Source organism: Phodopus roborovskii, unplaced genomic scaffold (genome assembly GCF_943737965.1).
Source record: "Phodopus roborovskii unplaced genomic scaffold, PHOROB, whole genome shotgun sequence".
Taxonomy (NCBI): Eukaryota; Metazoa; Chordata; class Mammalia; order Rodentia; family Cricetidae; genus Phodopus; species Phodopus roborovskii.
The window spans coordinates 799,546-820,256 of record NW_026125680.1 but is presented as its reverse complement, the minus strand read 5'-3'; the positions used below and the strand labels follow the sequence as shown (position 1 = coordinate 820,256).

Below are 20,711 nucleotides of genomic sequence, written 5' to 3'. Positions count from 1 at the left end.
TCCACCCCATCGTGATCTGTTGGAGCACATGAAGGGACCTGACCCTTAGACCCAAAGCTGCAGGATCTCCAGGACACAGGGCAACCATAGGACAACCAAGAGGAGTCTCAGTGAGGGCCCAGCATCAGTGGTATAACAGAAACCAGAGGCCTCGAACCAAACTGATGACTCTTTGCAATGAACATTTGCAAGTAAAGTCATATGGACAAAAGGGTTTACTTCATGACTCATTGGGTTACACTGTAGCTTCCATAATAAGAGTTTTAATTTTTTCCCTTTTCTTTTCCTTTCTCTTAAATTTTGTTTTATTTGAGGGGGTGCAGGGTGGATGCAAAGGGACAAGGAAATGAATGTGATCAAGGTACACGATGTAAAAGACACACAGAATAAATAAAGAGGAAAAAAAATGTTGTGCATGTGTTGTTTGAGACACTCTCACTTTGTAGGATAGGTTATCGTAGTCCAGGATGACCTGAAATTCATGTCAATCCGCACGCGCCTTGACCTGAATGCTAGGATTGCAGGTGTGAATCACTGAGTCTACCTTCATTTTATTTCTTATGGTAAAACATGACCTGACCCCTCTTTTTGGTTGAAGCCTCTCCTTGCCTACTGAAGGCAGAAACCAATATTTATGCTCTTTCAAAATTCCCAAGAAGTTAATTTAGCATCAAATATTTAAGTTCTCAAAACCAACAGCTACCTAAAGTTAATAAACTCACTCAGCTTGGAGCTAGAGAGGTTATAACTGAGTGGCAGAGAGCATGCTTGGGGCCCTTGATTCCATCCCCAGTACCATAAATAAGCCAGTATGTGAATGAATAAATATAGCTTCATATTTGAGTAAAGTCAAAATTTATTGACAGCAATACAAAACAAGCTATGACTGAAAGCTGCCATTTAACAGGAACAGATATTGGTGTAGTTTCCTTCCTGGAGAGGTTATGCACTCAAGTATTCAGACCTAAGATAAAACAAAGACTAGATTGTCAGTAACCAACCAAGGATTACACTTTACCTATTAATAGGGCAAATGCTAAAGGCAAAACAAGACGTTTACAAATACTTTTTAAGCTAAGTTCACAGAAGTAAACAAAACAAGCTATAATTACAAAAATTTCAGACACAGGATATAGATGTAACGTGACTATTAATCTTTTCCATCAGCCATAATTTGTTCTATCCTCCACTCTACTTGTACTACAATTACATGCTTGCTGCTTCTACGCTACTGAGTCAATGGCTATCACCAACAATGTAAAATAGTTAGATCCCAACAAGACTTAGTGTGCTTCTGCTCCACTCCAACTAAGACGCTCCAAGCCAGGATTCAGAACACCTGTTGATTGTAGACCCTGCTCCTTTTTGGCTTGTCATACAAAGTTAAGTCCTTACTTAACGTTTTTCACTTGCAATGTTCTTCCTACCTTCTTTTTCTGAGGCATTAAAATTGTGAAAACTGCAAAAAACAATGAAATTGTACTTCTGATTCTGAGCCTGCAATCTTTCTTATCCCTGCTTAGACACACTACACTCCTCTGTAGTGCACCCCACCAGCACAGCGACCCTTTTCTTGTTCTCTGTTCCTTTGCCCTGAAGGCACTTCTGGATAGCATAAGACGTGCTCTTTGGCTGCCTGGACAGTCAGGACACCTATGGCCATTGGGACTTCTCACTCCTCTCCTCCTTCTTTTCTATGGCTAATACCACTTTCCTTTTTGTCCAGTGGTAAATCTCCAGGCTTGATGTCGTCAGGGGGACAGAGTCGATTTCGGCTTCGAGCTCCTGGTTGGTAAAGCTGCATTGCCGGACGATCCTGAAATAAAACAAAATAGTCATGTTACAAAACTGTTACTCTTCTTTGACATGGGAGGGGGGTTTCAGAGCCCTAACTTATACATTCATATACCCCCAAATCAAGTCATACCAGGTCTAAGATCTGAATGTGTGCTATATAGTAACTTCCCATTTCTTTTCTCCATCTGAAAAGTACCCCCCCCTTTTTTAAAGGATGGATTGAAACAAGAGCCTTGTGCATGGTAGTTAAGTGCTCCACTGAACTCTATTTCCAGCCCTTTTTAAACATTTATTCGGAGATAGGCTATTATTAAGTTGCCTAGGTAGGCCTTGAACTTATCTTCTAGTCTCAGCCTTCCAAGTAGCTAGGTCTGCAGGCAATAAACACTAGCCATAGCTGCTGTCACTTCTTTAAGACATAGTTTCTCTATGTACCCCTGGCTGTCCTTGAACTCACTCCGTAGACCTGACTGGCCTCAAACTCACAAAGATCCATTTGCTTCTGCCTCTTGAGTGCTGGGATTAAAGGCATTTGTCACCATACCCAACTTGCAATCACTTAAAAATTACATGTCTGAGCCAGGCATGGGAAAAAAAAAAGAAAGAAAGAAAGAATTACACGTCTAGTGTATTATTTTAAGAAATCTACTGCAGTTTTAAAATATTTTTATTAATTCTTTGAGAGTTTCATACATGCATATAATGTATTTGCCTAACTTTCAAAGCTACATCAAGATTACTTAATTAGCTCTGAAACAATCAAGGGTGTGGTAGTTTGAATGTAATTGACCCCCCATAACCTCAAAGGGAGTGGCACTATTAGGCATGTGGCTTTGCCGGACTAAGTGTGGCTTTGCTGGAGGAAGTGTGTCACTGTGGGGATTGGTTTTGAGGTTTCACCATGCTCAAGCCACGCCCAGTGAGATGATGTACCACTCTCAGCTCCTTCTCCAGCACCATGTCCCCCCATGGTGATAATGGACTGAACCTATGAACTGTAAGCCACCCCATTACATGTTTCATAAGAGTTGCTGTGGTCATGGTGTCTCTTAATAGCAATAGAAACCCTCACTAATAAGTCAAAGGGCTAAGCTGTAGCTTAGTAATAGATACTTGCCTAATTCGTGCAAAGCCAGTGTTAGATTCCTGACCCTGGGGGGGGGGATCTCCGGAGAAACCCGAACAATTACCTGCTTGTTATTCTCCACCAGTAAATTGACCTTTTTGGTAGAAGAGGGAGAACAGGGCTCAGACTGACCGACCTTCATGAAATCTCCCTACCTCAAACTTCCGAGTGCTGAGATTACAGATATCAGCCATAATATCCCTTGTAAAAATACACTATAAAACCCAACACTACCTAAAATTATGTTTAGGATGGACTGGGGATTTAGCTCAGTGGTAGGGTGCTTGTCTAACAAGGTCTTGAGTTTGAGTCCTAGCACAGATGTGTGTGTGTGTGTGTGTGTGTGTGTGTGTGTGTGTGTGTGTGTAATATAGATATAGACATTAATTTAGAATGAAAACTTTGGACAGTGAGAGGGGGCCACAAGAAAGAGCCAACCCTTGTAACCTGTTCTCTGACCTCAACTTACACACACACACACACACACACACACACACACACCATTAATTAAATATGAAAATAAAAAGCATGGACACTTCCCTGAATACTATGAGGTTACAACCTAAGTAAATTGCCGCACTTTTTAAAAAAGGAACTCTCACTGTGTTGTCGAGGCTGGTGTTGAACTCCTAGGCTCCTGTGATTTCCTTGTCTCCGCCTCCCTAGTAGTTGGGATTACAAGTTTGCAAAAAACATATGCTCAAATTTAGGTACAACCTACCACTCTAGCAGGTGGCACTTTAGGATCAGATTCCTCGGTAAGTCAACAAAATCATGGACTCGAACCCTCAACAAGTCCCATGTTTGCTTTATGACTATATCACCCTAGAAAACTTGTAAGTCATTATAAGAATTTAGCAAGAAGTGGGCTAGGGATGTGGCTCACAGGATACAGTGCTTGTGTAGCATGTGTGAAGCCCTAGGTCCAATCAGACATAATGATACAAGTGTATAACGGGAATACTTTTGAGGTAGAGGCAGGAAGATCAGAAGTTGGAGGTCCTTCCTTAGTTGCATACAGAGTTTGGGGCCAGCTTGGGATACATGTCTCAAACCAAACAATAAGAAACCAAAACCACAAAAAGAATGATAATATAGACTAATAATAAGGATAACCAAGAAAGAATCGGGGTATATGACTCAGTAGAACATATGCTTTGCATGTAGAAGGCTCTTATTCAAGGTCAAGGAGCTCCCTTTTTCCCCCAAAAAGAATTCAACAAAAAAAGCAAGTTAGAGCACTGGAGAGACGGCTCAGAGGTTAAGAACACTGGCTGCTCTTCCAGAGGTTCTGAGTTCAAGTCCCAGCACCCACATGGTAGCTCACAACCATCTGTAATGAAATCTGGTGCCCTCTTCTAGCCTGCAGGCATACATGCAGGCAGGACACTGCATAATAGCTAAATATATTTAAACCATAACCAAGTTCAATGAAAAGCAGCACCTTGTTCCTTATGCGATCTCTCTTAATCACTTCCTCTCTTTTTTCATTTTTTTCTGAGATGCATATTGATTCTGTATTCTCATTCTTCTTTCCTTTATCTCGAAGTGCTTCTTTCTCTCTCCTCATTTCCTCCTCCTTTCGTTTGAAAGCCTTCTCTTTCTCATAGCGCTCCTTCTGCTGCAGCCTCCGGCGTTCTTCTTCTTGCCGCTTCAGCCTCTCTCGTTCTCGCATCATGCGCTCCTGATCTCTTTCATAATCCCGATCCCTGTCTCTGTAATCTCTGACAGTCTCTTCATCAAGCCTGAATGGAAAACAAACAAGAGGGCTCAGTTGACAGGGTGAATGCTTTACCTCATGATGTATGAAATGCCTGGGGTTCAAGTCCCAGCCTTGACACTGTCTGAAAAACCTAACAGAACAGAAGAAAGGAAGGTGAGAATGAACCTTCCAGCATCCTGCCATTGTAAATGCAGGAACACTGTGATGCAAACTTGGCCATCCTAATGAGGGTGCACTGCTACAGCTGAGGAAAAAGTAGTAGTGTTTCAGAAAACAAGCACAACCAGAAGTCAGGGCTAGAGAGCAGGCTCAGCAGCAAAGAACCTATTGCTTTCGCAGAAAACCCAAGTTTGGTTCCCAGCACCCACATCAACTCCCGCTACAGGAGGATCTGACAACTATGGCCTCCATGGGGCACTGGTACACATGTGTACACAGCCACACTAGACACATCCACAATATAAACAAATCTTTAAAAAAGAAAAAGCAATGGCATTCCCCTACATGAAGACACTAGAATATCTGAAACATTCCCTCCTCCCTCTTCTACCTAAATAAAGCAATTCACCTTTTGTTATGTTTTGTTTTGTTTTTGGACAAGGTTTTACTCTGTAGTCTAGGCTAGCCTTGGAACTAGCAATCCCCCTCCCTTAGCCTCCTGAGTGTTATTACAGGCGAGTACACTACTCCTACCAGCAAATAACTCCATGCAAGTACAGGACATGATGTCTCCATTAGTGGCTAGTGACGAAACATGGCTAAGAGCTCTCAATCGCTGACTGACCTCTTTGGCTTTTCATCCTTCAGTTCAATATCAGAACGCTTGGGCAGAGTAAAACTTTGCCCACTGGCTCTTTCTTCATTCAGATTCTCTTTGTCCATTTTCTTGGCTTTGTCTCTTCTATCAAGTTCTTTTTCATCTCCTTTTTCTGGTTTCCTGAGCAGCTTTTAAAGAGAAAATTTTTATTTTTAATTTTGATTCTACCAAAAATCCCATAGTATACTAAATACTTTAAATTTAGACTCCAGAAGACCCCTTATCTTTGCCATTATTCTCACACTTCCAGGCAAACGGCTAATGCACAATAGTGATTTACTAAAAGGGTGCTACTATTGTGAAAGTGTCATTCCTTCCACAGGAAGTGGTTTTATCACCCTGTGGCAATGGGATCAAGATTTGAGACAGGTTCTCACTATGTAGCCCAGGGTAGCCAGGAAATTGCAATCTGTCCATATCTGTCTCCAGACTGCTGGTTAAAAGTGTGTACCACCATATCTAGCTACAGGTCAAACTTTTAAGTGAGTCATTTGTTTTTTGTTTTTCTTACGTGTTTATACTTGGTATGCCAAATATAATTACCAAAGGAGAGATCCACTGTGGGAATGATTTTGCCTTAAGCCTGAGAATAATATATTTATGATGGCATAATCACATTATCACTACAGAGAAATAACAAGAATTACTTGGGACTGAATTTTAAAAATCTAAAAGCCTTATACAATAGAATGTTGAAATTCCATCTCTACCCAATGCTACATATGCCACTCTTTCTGACATCATTACTATAAAGAGTTATCATGGATACCTGTTAGGTGTTGCATAAGCAGAGATTCTTAAGCAAAACAAAATATCACAGTAAATGCATCAGAAGAGGTTCATTTCAGGGAGAAGGCATCATGCAAGTACCAAGCAAAAGACAAAGAAACCACAGGACTTAGGCATGAGCTATTTCAGCACACACAGCCACTACACATGGGAATCCAAAATGGACACAAAGAAGGTCCCAAAGGAAAATGAGGGCAGATGTTCAGGTTTCATTGAAATGTTCTTATTTCTCTAATGAACATCTACCTGTATTAGATGCCAAGATGTTCATTATTACTATAAGAACATTAGAGGAGCTCTCTAGCATGGCTGGCTCTACCTTCTATCTTGCTCATCATGAGGGTGAACAAGTCAAATCACTTGTGGCATGGTGGCCAGAGACTTAGCTGGAAGGAATTGAGGTGGAAGCTTCCCCTGTATCAGCAATGATGAGTCCAAAGGAGACTCAGGAAACCCCAGCTGCCCAAATTGCATTTCCAGAAAGTCAAAGGTGACCATGCTGCCATATTTGTGAGATGTTCTCAGACTTTCTGAAGGTCTAACTGTTGAGTACTTCTCTGGGATATTCACTGGAGCAAGGACTGCCCAAGCCATGCCCTTTGGAAGGAAGCAACAAGGCTGAGATCTCTCTGTAAGTTTTCCTCTTCCTATATTCAATGTAGCAATAAGCATCTGCTGATCACAGATTTCTAGATTCGAGATGGTAACTCAGGAATCACATGAGACGGGAAAGTACTTAAGGCAGGGTATTTGTCAATACTATTCCCCCAGGGCAGCCAGTTAAAAGCATATAAGATGAGAAGCTGCTATATAAACTGACTTTCCTCTGAGCCTTCTGGATACACAGCAGAGCATCAGGGTGTCAGTTGGGCATCCTCTATTTTATTCTGTCCTATTTTACTGAGGTAGGTTCTGGAACTGCAGGCCAGGCTGGCTTTACACTAAACCCTTATGCCTTGATGAATCACCACACCTGCTTTTGGCTTTCCTTTTAAACAGAGATGTTAAATAGCTCAGCTTTCACAAAGACCCAAGTCAATCTGAAGGGGTTTCAACACGTAACACTACCACCACCACCAAAAGTTCTTATTTGCTAAGACCTGTGTGTATGACATGATACTAGGTGTTCTGTATCATGTACTTGATCCTTACATTTTTCTGATTCACAGCTTGTAACAGAAACCTGTGTACCTGAAGACAGTGGAAAACAAACAGATCAGGCAACTTCATGTATCATTTATGAAAGAAAAGCTGAATAAAACCCCAAATTCATGCAAGCCAAGCCTAAGTCCTCATTTACCAGGAACTGAGAAACTAGCAACCCACATAGCAAACATTATTAGTGACTTAAACAAAACAGGTCTGAAATGAAGGATGATAGCATTGGGTAAACTACTGAATCCTTCTAAGTCATCTTAAGCTTAAAATGTAACACTATTAGAATGATAGGACATCTTTTCATTTCTACAACCCACCCCCAAGAGTGCAAAAACAATCAAAACTTGCAGCAATACAAGGCTCATGCATAAATAGATACATGCTGTTTTCTGTGTCATGCAGTCCATTTCCATTGTTTTCATACCTTAATCTTTGGTTCATCCTTTATTTTTTCCCTTTCTGGAATTCTTTCTATCTTCTTTAGCTTTTCTATGTCTTTTCTTTTTCGTTTCTCCTCTTCTTTCCACTTTCTTCTCTCTTCTTCTCTTTGTCTTTTCCTTTCTATTTCTCGTCTCCTCCTTTCTTCCCTCTTTTCTTCTCTCATTCTCTAGAAATACCAACACAATCCTTCTAATTACATTGGTACCAAAACATCAACTAGCCACAAATGCATTATGGATACCTGCTAACCCATCTGACTTCTTTCTACAACACCCTTAATACCCATTTTCTGGAGAATCAAGAGTTGGATGGGGCCTGTATATTCCTTGAGGCTTTCGGGAAATATCTCTGGGACAGCAAAGCTTTCTCTCCAGGTCTGAAGGTAAGCCCCTAGGCCCACCACCACCATGAAGATGGCCAAAGAAACTAGATCTTTAAGCGCTAACTGTGGGAAAACAGCTATTTGCTATGAAGGATCCCAAGGCTCTCGAATGCTTATACACTGTGAAGCACTGGGAGAACTACAAAAGTAAACACTCACCTGCTTGTTCTTCAGGAAGCTCAAAAGTGGGGTTGTCCTTTTAGCTATAAAACATAAGGAGATTATTAATAATGCTTATCAAGCCTGGAAAGGATTTCATTTTCAGTCATCCCCTACTCAAGATGGGGAAATCATACCCCTTATATAATCTACCCTCTTAATCCAAACAAGTTGTAGTCTTGTTTAAGAAAGTGAATGAAACTGCATGTGATAGCATACATCTCAGGAGGCAATAGGATTAGGAGTGGTGAGTATACTTGGCTATATGGTTATATCATTTGTGGCCAGCCTGGGACACACGAGACCCTCTCAAAAAAGAGACAGAGAGAAAACAGTGAAAAAACTCTCATTGAAATACTGAGAGTTGGGGCTGGAGAGATGGCTCAGCAGTTAAAGAGGACCGGCTGCTCTTCCAGAGGTCCTGAGTTCAGTTCCCAGCACCTATATGGCAGCTCACAATCTAATGTCCTCTACTGGTCTACAGGCATGCATGCAGACAAAGCATCTGTACATAAAAAAAATACTAAAAAAATACTGAAAGTTTTATGAGTAATTTCTAGTTGGTGATACATTAAGTACATTCTTATATATGAATGAAAAAGAGGGCAGGGGTTTGTGCTTTAAGCATCTGGTCTATTTGTACTTCTGCAAATTTATTCTAAGGAACCTACCAGACATGAGATTATTGTGCATATTCATGAATAGAGATCAAGCTTTAGGGAGTTAAGGGGGCTGGAGAGATGGCTTGGTGTTAAGATCAAGTACTGCTACTGCAGAAGACCTGAGTTCAACTCTCAGGATCCACATTAGAATTCCAGCTCTAGGCAATCTGAAGCCTCTTGCCTCCTCAGGCACCTGCATCCATGTGCATATGACCTCCCCCCATGTTAACATTGAAATAGTAAAAATGGGCTGAAAACGGTAGTACACTAGGGTGACAGAGGCAGGAGGAACTCTGAGGCCCACGTGGTCTACAGAGTGAGTCCCAGGACAGCTAGGGCTACACAGAGAAACCCTGTATTGAAACAGCAAACAAACAAAAATGTTAAAAAATAAATTTTAAAAAAGAAATTTATTTAAATTTATTTTTTCAATATGCTGAACAATATTAGCCTTGATGGAATTATTTCTGAACACGTCTTTTCTTAAACTTTCTTTTTGTTTGTTTAGAGGTAGGCTCTAATAAGGCATCTTGGTCACTAAATTGACCACCTGGCCATGAATTACTATAGCCCAGGCAGGCCTTAACTTTCTATTCTCCTACCTCAGCCTTCTGAGTAGCTAGGATTATGGAATGAATTTATGAGATAAATTCCTAGGAGTGGAAATGATGGTTTAAACATTACGTCAGTAGAGTTGGTTGCTTAGAATCAACATTTAAGTTAAATTTTCTTAGATTTTCAATTTTATAATAATGAATTTCAGTGTTTCAGATTACCAGGTCATTTTTGTCGGAATATGAACTTCCTGCTAGGAAATACCAAGCAAAGGTTCACTATTGGCTAGGCATTCTGTTACAAGTTTTAAACTCTGTATACTTATGTCATAGCTGTGTAACAAGAAGAGAACCACTAGAACCTTGTCTCACAAGTCCAATGTCCCAATCCCATGAGGCAGGTGTTTACTGTGCATTCAAGTAGAAGCAGTCTCAGAGAAGGGAGTGACTCCAAGATCACACAACTGCCAAATCAAGCAGGAGGAGACAGGCTTACATAGTCTGATGAAAACACTACTGGCCAAAATTCTTTTCTTACTTACCTATTAATTCTCGATTTTTGGCTTCTATTTCCTCCAGCAATGTCTCTGGAGTAGATGTCATTTTTTCATTGTCTGTGGCATAACTCTCCAAAAATTTTCTGTATTCTGGATCTAAATAAGCATTTAAGGAGCCAGAAAACAGAGACTTTAACCAAGAAAACAGTATTACCTAGGATAGATATTTATCTAAAAAGATATTTTTCTACTATATTAAAAACTTAAAAAACAAAAACCAAAAAACAAAGACTTACACAAGATAGATTATTAGGGCTATCTTGGAACTCAAATTACTGATACCCACCATGGGAGTTTGGTATAACAGAAGGGTCAGAAAAAAATGAGAGACCATACATCAGAACACATTGCCAATAGGTGTAACACTGCTCCAGGCCTGAGGATGCAGCTCAGTTTGAGAGCATTTGCTTAACATGGATGAGGTACTAGGTTTGAGCCCCAGGATCTCAGGAGAAAAAATACTAAGGTGTCTATGAATCCAGGGCTACACTTACAGGAGAAATGGAAATTATAGAGTGTTCATTAACAGTGTGTAGCAATTTGTGCATGGGTACATGCCACTTTATGAGAACTCATCAGAGGAAAGTGCAGTGTTCCAAAACAGTAAATTAAGAGGCCAAGTCCTACACATAGCTTTGAAGACTGTGGTGATTCCTGAAATTCTCTCCTAGAAATTCTGTCCTAAGAAAGGGAAATACACCCATGTCATTATATTGTTTGCTCTTCCACATTTAAAATGGGCAATATCAATAAAAAGCCGTGGACTTGAATCTTTGCTGTTTTATAAAGTACCTGTTATAGCAACGGATGATAGAAATTCAATAAGATGATTCTAAAAGATCAATCTCATATAAAAATGTTAGGGCAGGTGGTTGGATAGATGGCTAAGTGGTTAAAAACACCCACTGCTCTTTCAGAAAATCTAGGTTTGAGTCCCAGAACTCAACAGTGGCTCACAACCTTCTGACACTCTAATTGGAGGGAATGCACACACACTTTAGCTTCTGAGGAAACCACATATGAATGTGATGCACAGATGTACATATAAACAAATCAACCAAACATATAAAAAATAAAATAAAAATAAATACTGGGGCTAAAACCTTATCCAGTACAACAAGAGTTACACAAGTTATCCAACATAATGTTACCAAAAATCTCAAAATCTGGAGTTGGTTTTACCTTACATGGAAATTATCCCAGTTTTCCACTCCTATATTTCTGTTTAGTTTAATTAACTACATGTATTGTTAATTACATATTCACAGCTTAGGAGATTAGTCTGGCAGTTTTAGTTGCTTTATTTGAAGTTATTTGGAGATAAAAAGGTTTTTTTTTTTCTTCCTTTGGGCTTGAGTGTCTGTCAAGAAGGCTCAGGGGTTAAGTCATTTGCTGCCAAACCTGATGACATGAGTTCAATCCCCAGGACCCAAATGGTAGAAGAACCAACTCCTAAAAGCTGTCCACTTAAAAGTCAACTCCCACCCCCATTATATACATCACTATTTTTAAAGTTGGAGGGGGGGGGCTAGAGAGATGGTTCAGTAGTTAAGAGCATTGACCGCTCTTCCAGAGGACCTGGAATTCCCAGCATCCACATAGTGGATCAAAATCTCCTATAATTCTAGTTCCACGGAGCCCAACACCCTTTTCTAGCCTCCTCCTTTACCAGCCACACAAGTGGTATATAGACATACATGGAGGTAAAATACCCATATACATAAGATAAAAATAAATAAATCTCAAAAAAAATTTTTTACGACGTTTACAACCATAGGTCAAACCTCATTTTGGAAAGATAACGGAAACTAAAAGTTAAATCAAGGCAACAGTAGGAGGCTGCAAGGAGCAGTTAATATTGTTTAAAGACTGATTTTTCTCACCATTTCCTAATCAACAGACTCAGAATGATTTACTGCTCAGTGGTCAAGATTAGATTGCTCAGTGATGGAGGAATGAAATGCCACTAGCCAAAGAGAACAGAAACACTGTAGAAAACCCATACTCACTCTAACAGTTCAGCAAAGCTTTCATAGGCACACGATTTCTCATTAACTTTATGTGTATGTTTTCTAACTTAATATATTGGAGTCTAACTCACAAAAGTATTATGAAAAGGAACTTAAAAAAAGTCAACAACAGTATCATATAATTAGAGGTATACTGTACCATCATCGATAGTCCCAACTTTTGTATCTCTTTTCTTAATCTTCTTTTTCGCAGCTTTTTGAAAAGGTGCAAATTCTACTATAGCATGATATTCCTGACCTGTTTAGGGAAAAAAAAATGTCATCTTGCTTTAACGAAGAAGCTGTCAAAAGTGGCTACAAGCACATCAGCCTACTATTTTCTAGACCTCCTTAGATAGCAGTCATTTGAATAGTCTCCCAAGTGGCAACCCTTAATGAGATTAACCCAACTCTAAAATGGACACCAATAACATAATTAAAGACATGACAGCAAGCTAGGTATGGTGGTACATACCTAGAGTCTCAAATATTAGGAAGAGTAAGACAGGAAGATTGCTTGAGCCCAGGAGTTTCAGGCTGGGCAACACACAAAGATCCTATCTCAATCAACAACAACAAAAGATATGGCATATAGAAGTAAATGTTCACTGAAATTCAGTTTATAAAATGTGTTATTTTGATGTGTGAAAAGAAAATCTACAAATTAATTTTCATTACAAAATATATTAGAGCATGGCATAATGGATTGTTGTCTTCAACTCTAGTACTAGGAAGGTTAAAACAGGAGGGTCATGAGTTCAAAGCCATCCTGGGCTGCCTAACAAGTTCCAGTCCAAAAAGCTTAAATAAACCAACAGATATTAGAAATTTCTTAAATAAGCCATTGTTAAAAAAATATTTTTTCGAAGTAGGATACCTCACGTAGTAGCCACAGCCAGCCTCAAACTTTCTATGCAGCTAATAATGTCTTAAATCCATAATCCTCCAGTCCCCACCTCCCAAACTCTGAGATGAAAGGGATGCAATGCTCATCTAGGCAAGGTAAATCTACAGACAGAAGCTCAGTGTGGTGGCACATGCCTGCAATCCTAATGCTCACAAGGAGGGCTGCCATGAGTTTGAGGCCAGCATGGGATACAGAGTGATACAGAGTGAGACTCTGAAGATGGGGGAGATGCTAATTGTTTCCAGATAGTTGTGGGGGTGAAAACTAATGAGTATGGGGTTTCTCACTGGGATGAAGATCCCAGTCTCAAATTAGTTTGGGGTGATGGTTATACAACTCTGTGAATATATGAAAAAAACACTGAACTATATTCTTTAAAATGGTATATTTTTTATGATGTGTAAATTACATTGTCATAAAGCTATTGTTTTCAGTAAGGTATCAATATTGAGTTTGACAAATGTTATTACCTTCATTATAGCAATCATTTCACAGTATATACATAATCAAGTTACCACACTGTACAACAGACTCGTATAAATTTGTCAATTTTACCTCACTAAAACAGAAGAAACAATCTGTTTAAAGTCACATACCTATAAACTCTGCACTCAGAAAACAGAGATGGGAAGATTGATACAAGTTCAGGTCAGTCTGATCTACACAAAGAAACTGTTTCAAAAAGGCAACAACAAAGTAAAACAAAAAGACTACATTTTGTACAAATTATACAATTCGGTTGATGTGAAATTCCCAGAGAACGGAAATCCACAGAGACAAAGTAGATTATTTGGATGCAAGGGCTGAGGGGGAGAGTAGAAGACTGCTAATAGAGATGGGTTTCTTTGGAGATGTGAACAGTCCAGAATTAGAAGTGATGGTTGCAGAACTTTGAGAACATACTAAATAAACCCTACTAAATTTGCACTTAAAGATGGTGAATTTTGTGTGAATTTCATTTCAATTGAAAAAGAAAAATGGCCAGGTGATGGTAGCACACATCTTTAATCCAAGCACTTGGAAGGCAGAGGCAGGTGGATCTCTGTGAGTTCGAGGCCAGACTGGTCTACAGAGCTAGTTCCAGGACAATCTAAGGTTTTTACACAGAGAAAACCTGTCTTGTAAAACAAAAAGGAAAAGAAAAATGACGGCTAAAAGAAGATGAACCAGATCATTCTCACTGAACAATGTCATAGAAGGTACAAAATACTGTCTTCTTAAATAAATGAATAAATGTAATTGTTAAAATAAAAATACTATCTTCTCTTCAGTGGCATATAGAAATAAGCTAGAATAAAGTAAAAACTGGAGTTTGGTTGGGTGGCAAATACTTGTAATTCTACTACTTAGGAGATGAAGGCAGAAAGATGAGGAATTCAAAGCTAGCCTAGGCTACATGAGACCCTGTGTCAAACAAAAAGAAATTATAAAGAAAACATGGTTATAAAAATCTTGATGTATGCAGAATCTGATCAAGTGAATAACTGCTATATATTTGAGGAGTAGAAGAGATAAAACCAGATTGAAGCACAGTGGAAAATCTACTGGGGAAAAAGACAAAAATAAAGCCGGAATCAAGGCAAGGCAATGGAGGCAACAACTACAGCATGAGTTTGGAATTTTTATTTCATAACTATCAATTTATATCATTGTTTCAAAAGGTTAATTTCAAGTTTGGGATGTAACTCACACAAAATAAACAAACTGTATAATAAAATTGTTTAAGAAAATAGTAAGTTGAAAAGACTCATAACATATATTAGATGTAAGAGATAAAGAAATGAAAATATTATTCCAACCTGGACCCCTGAGCTAAGTGAGAATAAAAATGCTGGTCAGGAAAAATGGCTAGGTTGGGAAAATTGGCAAAAGTTAGGCATGGGTAATAGTGTCACAGAGAATGACTTTAGCAAGTGAGAGGCCCTTATTTTATCCTTTGTGCACACAAGCTAGACAAACACGGTTATCAAGCCTTCAGCTTTTATTGGCATACACCACAACATGGATTTAATATTTGAAAACTTAAAAGTAATTGAGATATAAAACTAGACAAGAAATAAATCCTATTCACTTATCTGTGATTATAAAACCAAATGAAAGATGGCAAATGCCAATTTGGATACATTCTGGCTAAATATTGCAAGTAACAGATAGCAAATAAAAAGTGAGATTAGAGTTAAGTCAGAAATTCACTGTTGTTATAAATTGTATATCATGGATACCAAGAATTTGTGTGTCTGTTTTGCTGGTGCTGGGGATCACACCCAGGGCCTCAACCATAATCAATCATCGAATTACATCTTCAGCCTGGGAGATCAAATTGGACGTTTTAGTCAAATTGGACGTTTTAGTTACACACAACTTTGTAGGAAAGATAAACAGTATTCTGAGGACTACTGATAAAAAGGATATTAATGAATACCTTTGAAGCAGAAAATCAACATTTACAACAAGTTAAAATGTCACATAAGGAGAAATCAGTGGCAATTTCATTTACTGGATCAAACTAAAGAAATATGTTAATAAAAATATTTGAGGATTATATAAAAATCCTTTAAATGTTGCATATTTTACCTCAGAGTAGTTTCAAGAAAGTACCTACACAGGCATGGAGAAAGCGTTGTTTTGTATGCTGCTCTTTCCCCTCCTTCCTTCCCTCCCCCCTTTCCAGGTCATTCTATATAGCCCAGAATGGCCTCAAACTTGCAGTCATCCCCCTGCCTCTGTCACCAGAGCACTGATAATAGGCATGCATCACAACAGGCTGCACACCTTTTCTTAAATGTAAAAGTGGTCGCTGTCCTAAAGCTTATACTCACCTTTATTGTCAAGGAATACATAGCCATCAAATCGGTCCCTGAATAAAAGAATGTCTTCTTGGTTTTTAAAGTTGATATATGCTCTGGCATACATATGAGGATACAGACTGTAGAGGGGGAAAGCAGTAATGTGAATATGGTTGCAGGTGTCTGGCTGAATTGCAAGCATGTATATATTAAAGAAACTAGCTCAAAAACAAAACGGAGTAGAATAAAAAAGAACAGAAGACTGTTTTCCACCCCCATCTTTAATTTTTTTTTTACCTAGTATCATTAGAAAAAAACTCAAAATAATCATGTTCAGGCATAGGTTGAAGATGTTCCTGAAGCTGCTCCTTGGTCAAAGTGGGAGGTAATCTTCGAATTACCACCTTAGGAAATGAATGAAGAAAATAAAATCAGTACACATCAACTTTCTGGCATATCGTAATCATGGTTCTTGATCGGCTTTAAAATACAAAAGCACTTATAAAAACACTGAAAATATTCTTCCGCAGCCCAATGCTGAGAATTAGTTAAAGGTAGGGAGAACGTGGCTTCATAAAAACTCTCAGAAATGAAAACTGTGTCGTGCAAGGGCAATCTCAGGTTCTGCTCTTAAATGGTAACCCCGAAGTTTAAAACCCATCTTTTTTTTTTTTTTTTTTTTTTTTTTAACGGAACTATTGTTAAACAGGTAAACAAATTCTGGTCTTTCGTGGGTGTCACGAAACCGTATGTCTCACAGGTCTAACATGGTCTGAAAGAACCCTTCTCCCTAATCTCCTTAACGTATGCAAAAAATTTCGCCGATTGCCCCTTTAGGTCATCAGGTCCCTTAATGTACTTCCCCAAGTCGCCTCCATTAACACTTACACCACAATTACTCCCACCCCTCACCCCTGGTGTCGCAAGGACTATTAAGCAATTCAACCCAATTAAAGTTCCCCTATCTCCACTGCCGCTCCCCTCCCTCACTCAAGACCACCCCACAGTCGCAGCTCTAACTTAAACCCTTCTCCTCTAAGAGCCCTCCCTTTTCCCTCACGCCTCACTTCGGGGGCTTGACCAGAATCCGCTAATCCCATTTCCACCAGTGCGTGAGACAGAGCGAAGCGATTTTCATTCAGTTAGAAACAGAAGAGAAACCCCGGAGAGGAAGAGAACAGCCCCATTCCCAGCCATCCTCCTCCCCAGTCGGCGTACACGTCCCGCCCTCTCTGGGGCCACCAGCCGACAGGCACCTTGCTCAAAGCTTCTTTCTTGTCCCTGCTGCGATCTTGCTTATCTTCCCCTTTGGCGCCTTCGGCAGTAGCTCCGACGCAGCTGCCTGTGGCACCCTGAGGCGTTAACAGGGTCACTCGCTTCTCCTTAGGCCTGTGATCTTTCTCTTCCTTCATGGCCACGGTTACGCTCCTTAGAGCCGTGGCTCAGCTGCAATGCCGTTACGCCGGGCACCTACGACTCGCGGGTAGAAGCCTCGGTAGCTCCGCCCCTAACAAATGCCCCTAGTGATAAGCGCAGACAGGCGTTCCATTGGGCTCTCCGAAATCTCGCGAGAGTCCCGGGCACCCAGCTTCACTCCGGGATAAGGTTTTAACACCTGGTATTTAGTTCCCGCCTGCCTAAACCCCGCGCTGCCCAATCCCCTAGCGGCCCACATTTCCCTCGGGGCCCGCCCCTTCGCGCGTCATTAGCAACTCCGCCATCTTGTTTAGAAAGGACTCTCTCCTGGACTACAACTCCCTGCATGCAAAGCAGCTACCCGCCTAGGATTAGAAAGTGGGACTCATACAGATGTCTCAGGGTCTCTGTTTTCAGTACACGTGATCATTTAATCGTAAAATTTTAGTGGATATTTTTTAAACAAATAAATAAAAACCCAACAAGGTTTTCAGCAGCCTGGTGTCAGTAATCCTAGCACTTGGGAGCCTGAGAGTGAACTTGAACAGCAAGTTCAAAGTCTGATCTTATTAATGAGCTCTATGTAAATTACTTTCAGCTAGTGGAGTCCTGTATCAAACAATCAATAGATAAAGAAATATAAGGAAGAGTTTTTTTTTTTCTTTTAACTGAAGTATGCTTTCAGAGGCATTAGAGTCTCTTTTCAAAAGAGGATTTACAAAATTAGCCAGGCAGTGGTGGGGCATGTTGCAGAGGCAAGCAGATGTTAAGAGTTCAAGACCAGCCTGTTCTACACCAGAGTTCCAGGACAGCCAGAACTGTTACACAGAGAAACTTTTTCTCTAAAAACCAACAAATAAATTAACTAATGAAATAAAATAAGGATTTACAGAAAGTCAAGAAACACACACGATACTAATTTCAAGAAGTTATAACCAAAATGTATGAAATTTACTTTCACACATCCCTCCTTTTTTTTTTTTTTTTTCTTTTTCTAATTAAAGGAATCTCTTCTGGTATCCAAGAGGAAGGGCGAAGGAAAGTGCCCCGCTTGATTTTGTTTACTCTCTTCATTTTCAAAAGGACAAAATTGATTGTAAATTACCCCTCCTACAATTCAAATACCATTAACAGGTGAATGGGCAAGCAAGAATGAAGTACTATGTCGTGGTAGTGAACACTGATACATGCCATAAATATGAGCAACACAATGAAGTATTAGTCAGGTGCAGGGGCGAGTTTGGGTAGTCCCTGCATTTGGGGAGCTGAATCAGGAGAGTCATGAATTCTAGACCAGACTGAGCTACCCAACAAGATGTTTTCGTGGAAGGAAGAGACAGAGGGAGGGAGAGGGAAGGAGGGAGGGAAGGAAGGAAGGGTTTTGTTGGTGGACCCTCCTGAGGAGGAAGGGAAGACTCTGGTGCAGTTTGCAGACAAGGCAGTACAGCACGTTCCTGGTCCTTGCAGGCAGTCCTCAGAGCCTTGATGGAAAGCAACCATGTATGTGACAACTGAAGAAAACTGAGGCCGGGAGACCACACTTCCATCACTCATGTTCTACACTAAGCTGAAAACTGAAAGACTGACGATTTAGCTCCTACAAAGGATGACCTTTATCTGATGTTGCCCAGATCCTGATGGCTGTAGGCTCTCTTGTTATACTATATTCTTTGTGGTGGTGGGGGGCGGAAGGCCTGAACCCAGCATATTTATGTTTCAGGTAAACAGCTGGGTGTGGTGGCAGATGGCTATTGAACTAGAAGGTCACTTGATACTAAAATCTCACAGTTTATTAACATTTATTTTGTCTTATAAGTACCTGGTTCTGCTGGATGGTGGTAGTACACTCCTTTAATCCCATCACTGGGGAGGTAGAGGCAGGTGGATCTCTGTGAGTTTGAGACCAGCCTGGTCTACAAGAGCTAGCTAGTTCCAGGACAGCCTCAAAAGCCACAGAGAAACCCTGTCTGGAACCAAAAGAAAAACTCCCAATAAAGTATTTTAAAGCAAAATGTTATTGTGTTGAAAGAAACAACTTAGAAGGAGAGTATAAACTATGCAGTTCTGAGGCAGGATTTAAAAAAACAAAACAAAACAGAAGGCTGGGGGTACAGGAGGGGAGAACAGATCCTTTATCCTGAAATCCAGCTTCTGTCACCCCACCTAACAGAGTCAGAGAACCAGGAAACGTCAGAGACTAACAACTGGGAAACTTACCTACCTGAACCCCAAATGACATGTAGTCTCATGTTTTGACACCTCCCTCATCCATCAATTTTGGCAATTCCTTTGTAATTGTGAAGCTTTTAACCTTGTTCCAAACACAGTCTTTGAACAATGTTAAAAAAAAAAAAACAAAACAAACAAACAAACAGAAAAACCACAACAAACAACAACAACAAAAACTGGGATTGTTCCAAAAGTTTACAATGTAACATGAGAGATACCATCTGTCTTCAACCCCCAGGATCCATGCCTACATCACTACCACCATCCAAATCTTATATGTGCCTGTACTGGCTGGTTTTGTGTGTCAACTTGACACACGCTTGACTCATCAGAGAGGAAGGAGCCTGGGTGAAGGAACTCCTTCCATGAGATCCCGCTGTAGGACATTGTCTTAGTCAGTGATTGATGGGGGAGGTGCCACTGCTGGGCTGCTGGTCCTGAGGTTTATAAGAAAGCAGGCTGAGCAAGCCAGGGAAGCAAGCCAGTAAGGAGCTCTCCTTTGTGCCTCCTCTCTCAGGGGTCCTGCCCTGCTTGAGTGCTGTCCGAATTTCTTTCACTGATGGACAGCAATGCTGAAGTGAAACCCTAATAAACCCTTTCCTCTCCAACTTGCTTTTTGTTCATGGTGTTTCATTGCAGCAATAGAAACCCTAGGACAGTGCCCATTGTGGGGGGGGGAGCCTGAGCTTGACTCTCCTCTGAAAAGTTTGTAAGTTTGTATACACACTTGATGTTTTATTTTTTCCAAGTGCCTTTCCTATCTTTGTGATTAAAGTCTGTATTGTAATTTCTTTTTTTCTCTCTGAAGATTTAAAATATTAGGTTTTGTTTATTTTCATTGAAGTGTGTGAGTTTTTTATCTAAATGTATACTTGTGCACCACCTATGTGCAGCCCATGTGGAGGCCAGAAGAGGTTGGTTAGCTCCCCTGGGATTGGAATAAGAGACACTTTGTGATCAGCCATGTGAGTGCCGGGAATTGGACACAGTGTTTTCTGGAAGAGCAGCCAGTGCTCTTAACCACTGAGACAGCTCCACAGTCCTTTTTTGGAGATTTGTTTATTTATTTACTTAGTGTATGTGCGTGTCCCCTGATGCCCAGGAGCAAGGTTAGTGGACAAGATTCTACGGATAGGGTCCTGCCACACTCGAGACCCCGGGGAATTTAACTCAGTTCATCAGACTTAGCAGCAAGTGCC

The 20,711-nt window shown here is 40.3% G+C and overlaps 1 protein-coding gene across 2 annotated transcripts; it reads right to left on the bottom strand.

Annotated features, from left to right (window-relative positions):
- Nucleotides 1-838: 838 nt before the first annotated feature.
- On the bottom strand, nt 839-17,399 carry Upf3b (UPF3B regulator of nonsense mediated mRNA decay). 2 transcript variants are annotated; one of them, XM_051178397.1, is made up of 11 exons: nt 17,124-17,399; nt 16,165-16,271; nt 15,901-16,007; nt 12,335-12,433; nt 10,151-10,261; nt 8,393-8,436; nt 7,835-8,017; nt 7,405-7,443; nt 5,431-5,591; nt 4,368-4,668; nt 839-1,816 (listed from the first exon to the last, which is right to left on the bottom strand). In XM_051178397.1, exons 1-11 carry the CDS (start codon nt 17,277-17,279, stop codon nt 1,673-1,675), a joined length of 1,452 nt encoding a protein of 483 aa, XP_051034354.1. In that variant the 5' UTR covers nt 17,280-17,399; the 3' UTR covers nt 839-1,672. The 2 variants fall into 2 exon arrangements, with proteins under 2 accessions (XP_051034354.1, XP_051034356.1); XM_051178399.1 differs by lacking the exon at nt 7,405-7,443 and having other exon boundaries at nt 17,124-17,396.
- Nucleotides 17,400-20,711: the final 3,312 nt, after the last annotated feature.

Bases quoted from the DNA above. Each gene is read 5' to 3' on its own strand.
- Upf3b (XM_051178397.1), bottom strand. From the start codon at position 17,279: ATGAAGGAAGAGAAAGATCACAGGCCTAAGGAGAAGCGAGTGACCCTG. The intron at 8,437-10,150 runs GTAAGTAAGAAA...TATGTTTTATAG, and splicing joins CAAAAATCGAGAATTAATAG to CTAAAAGGACAACCCCACTT. The intron at 7,444-7,834 runs GTATGAAAACAA...CACTGTCTTCAG, and splicing joins AGGATGAACCAAAGATTAAG to GTACACAGGTTTCTGTTACA.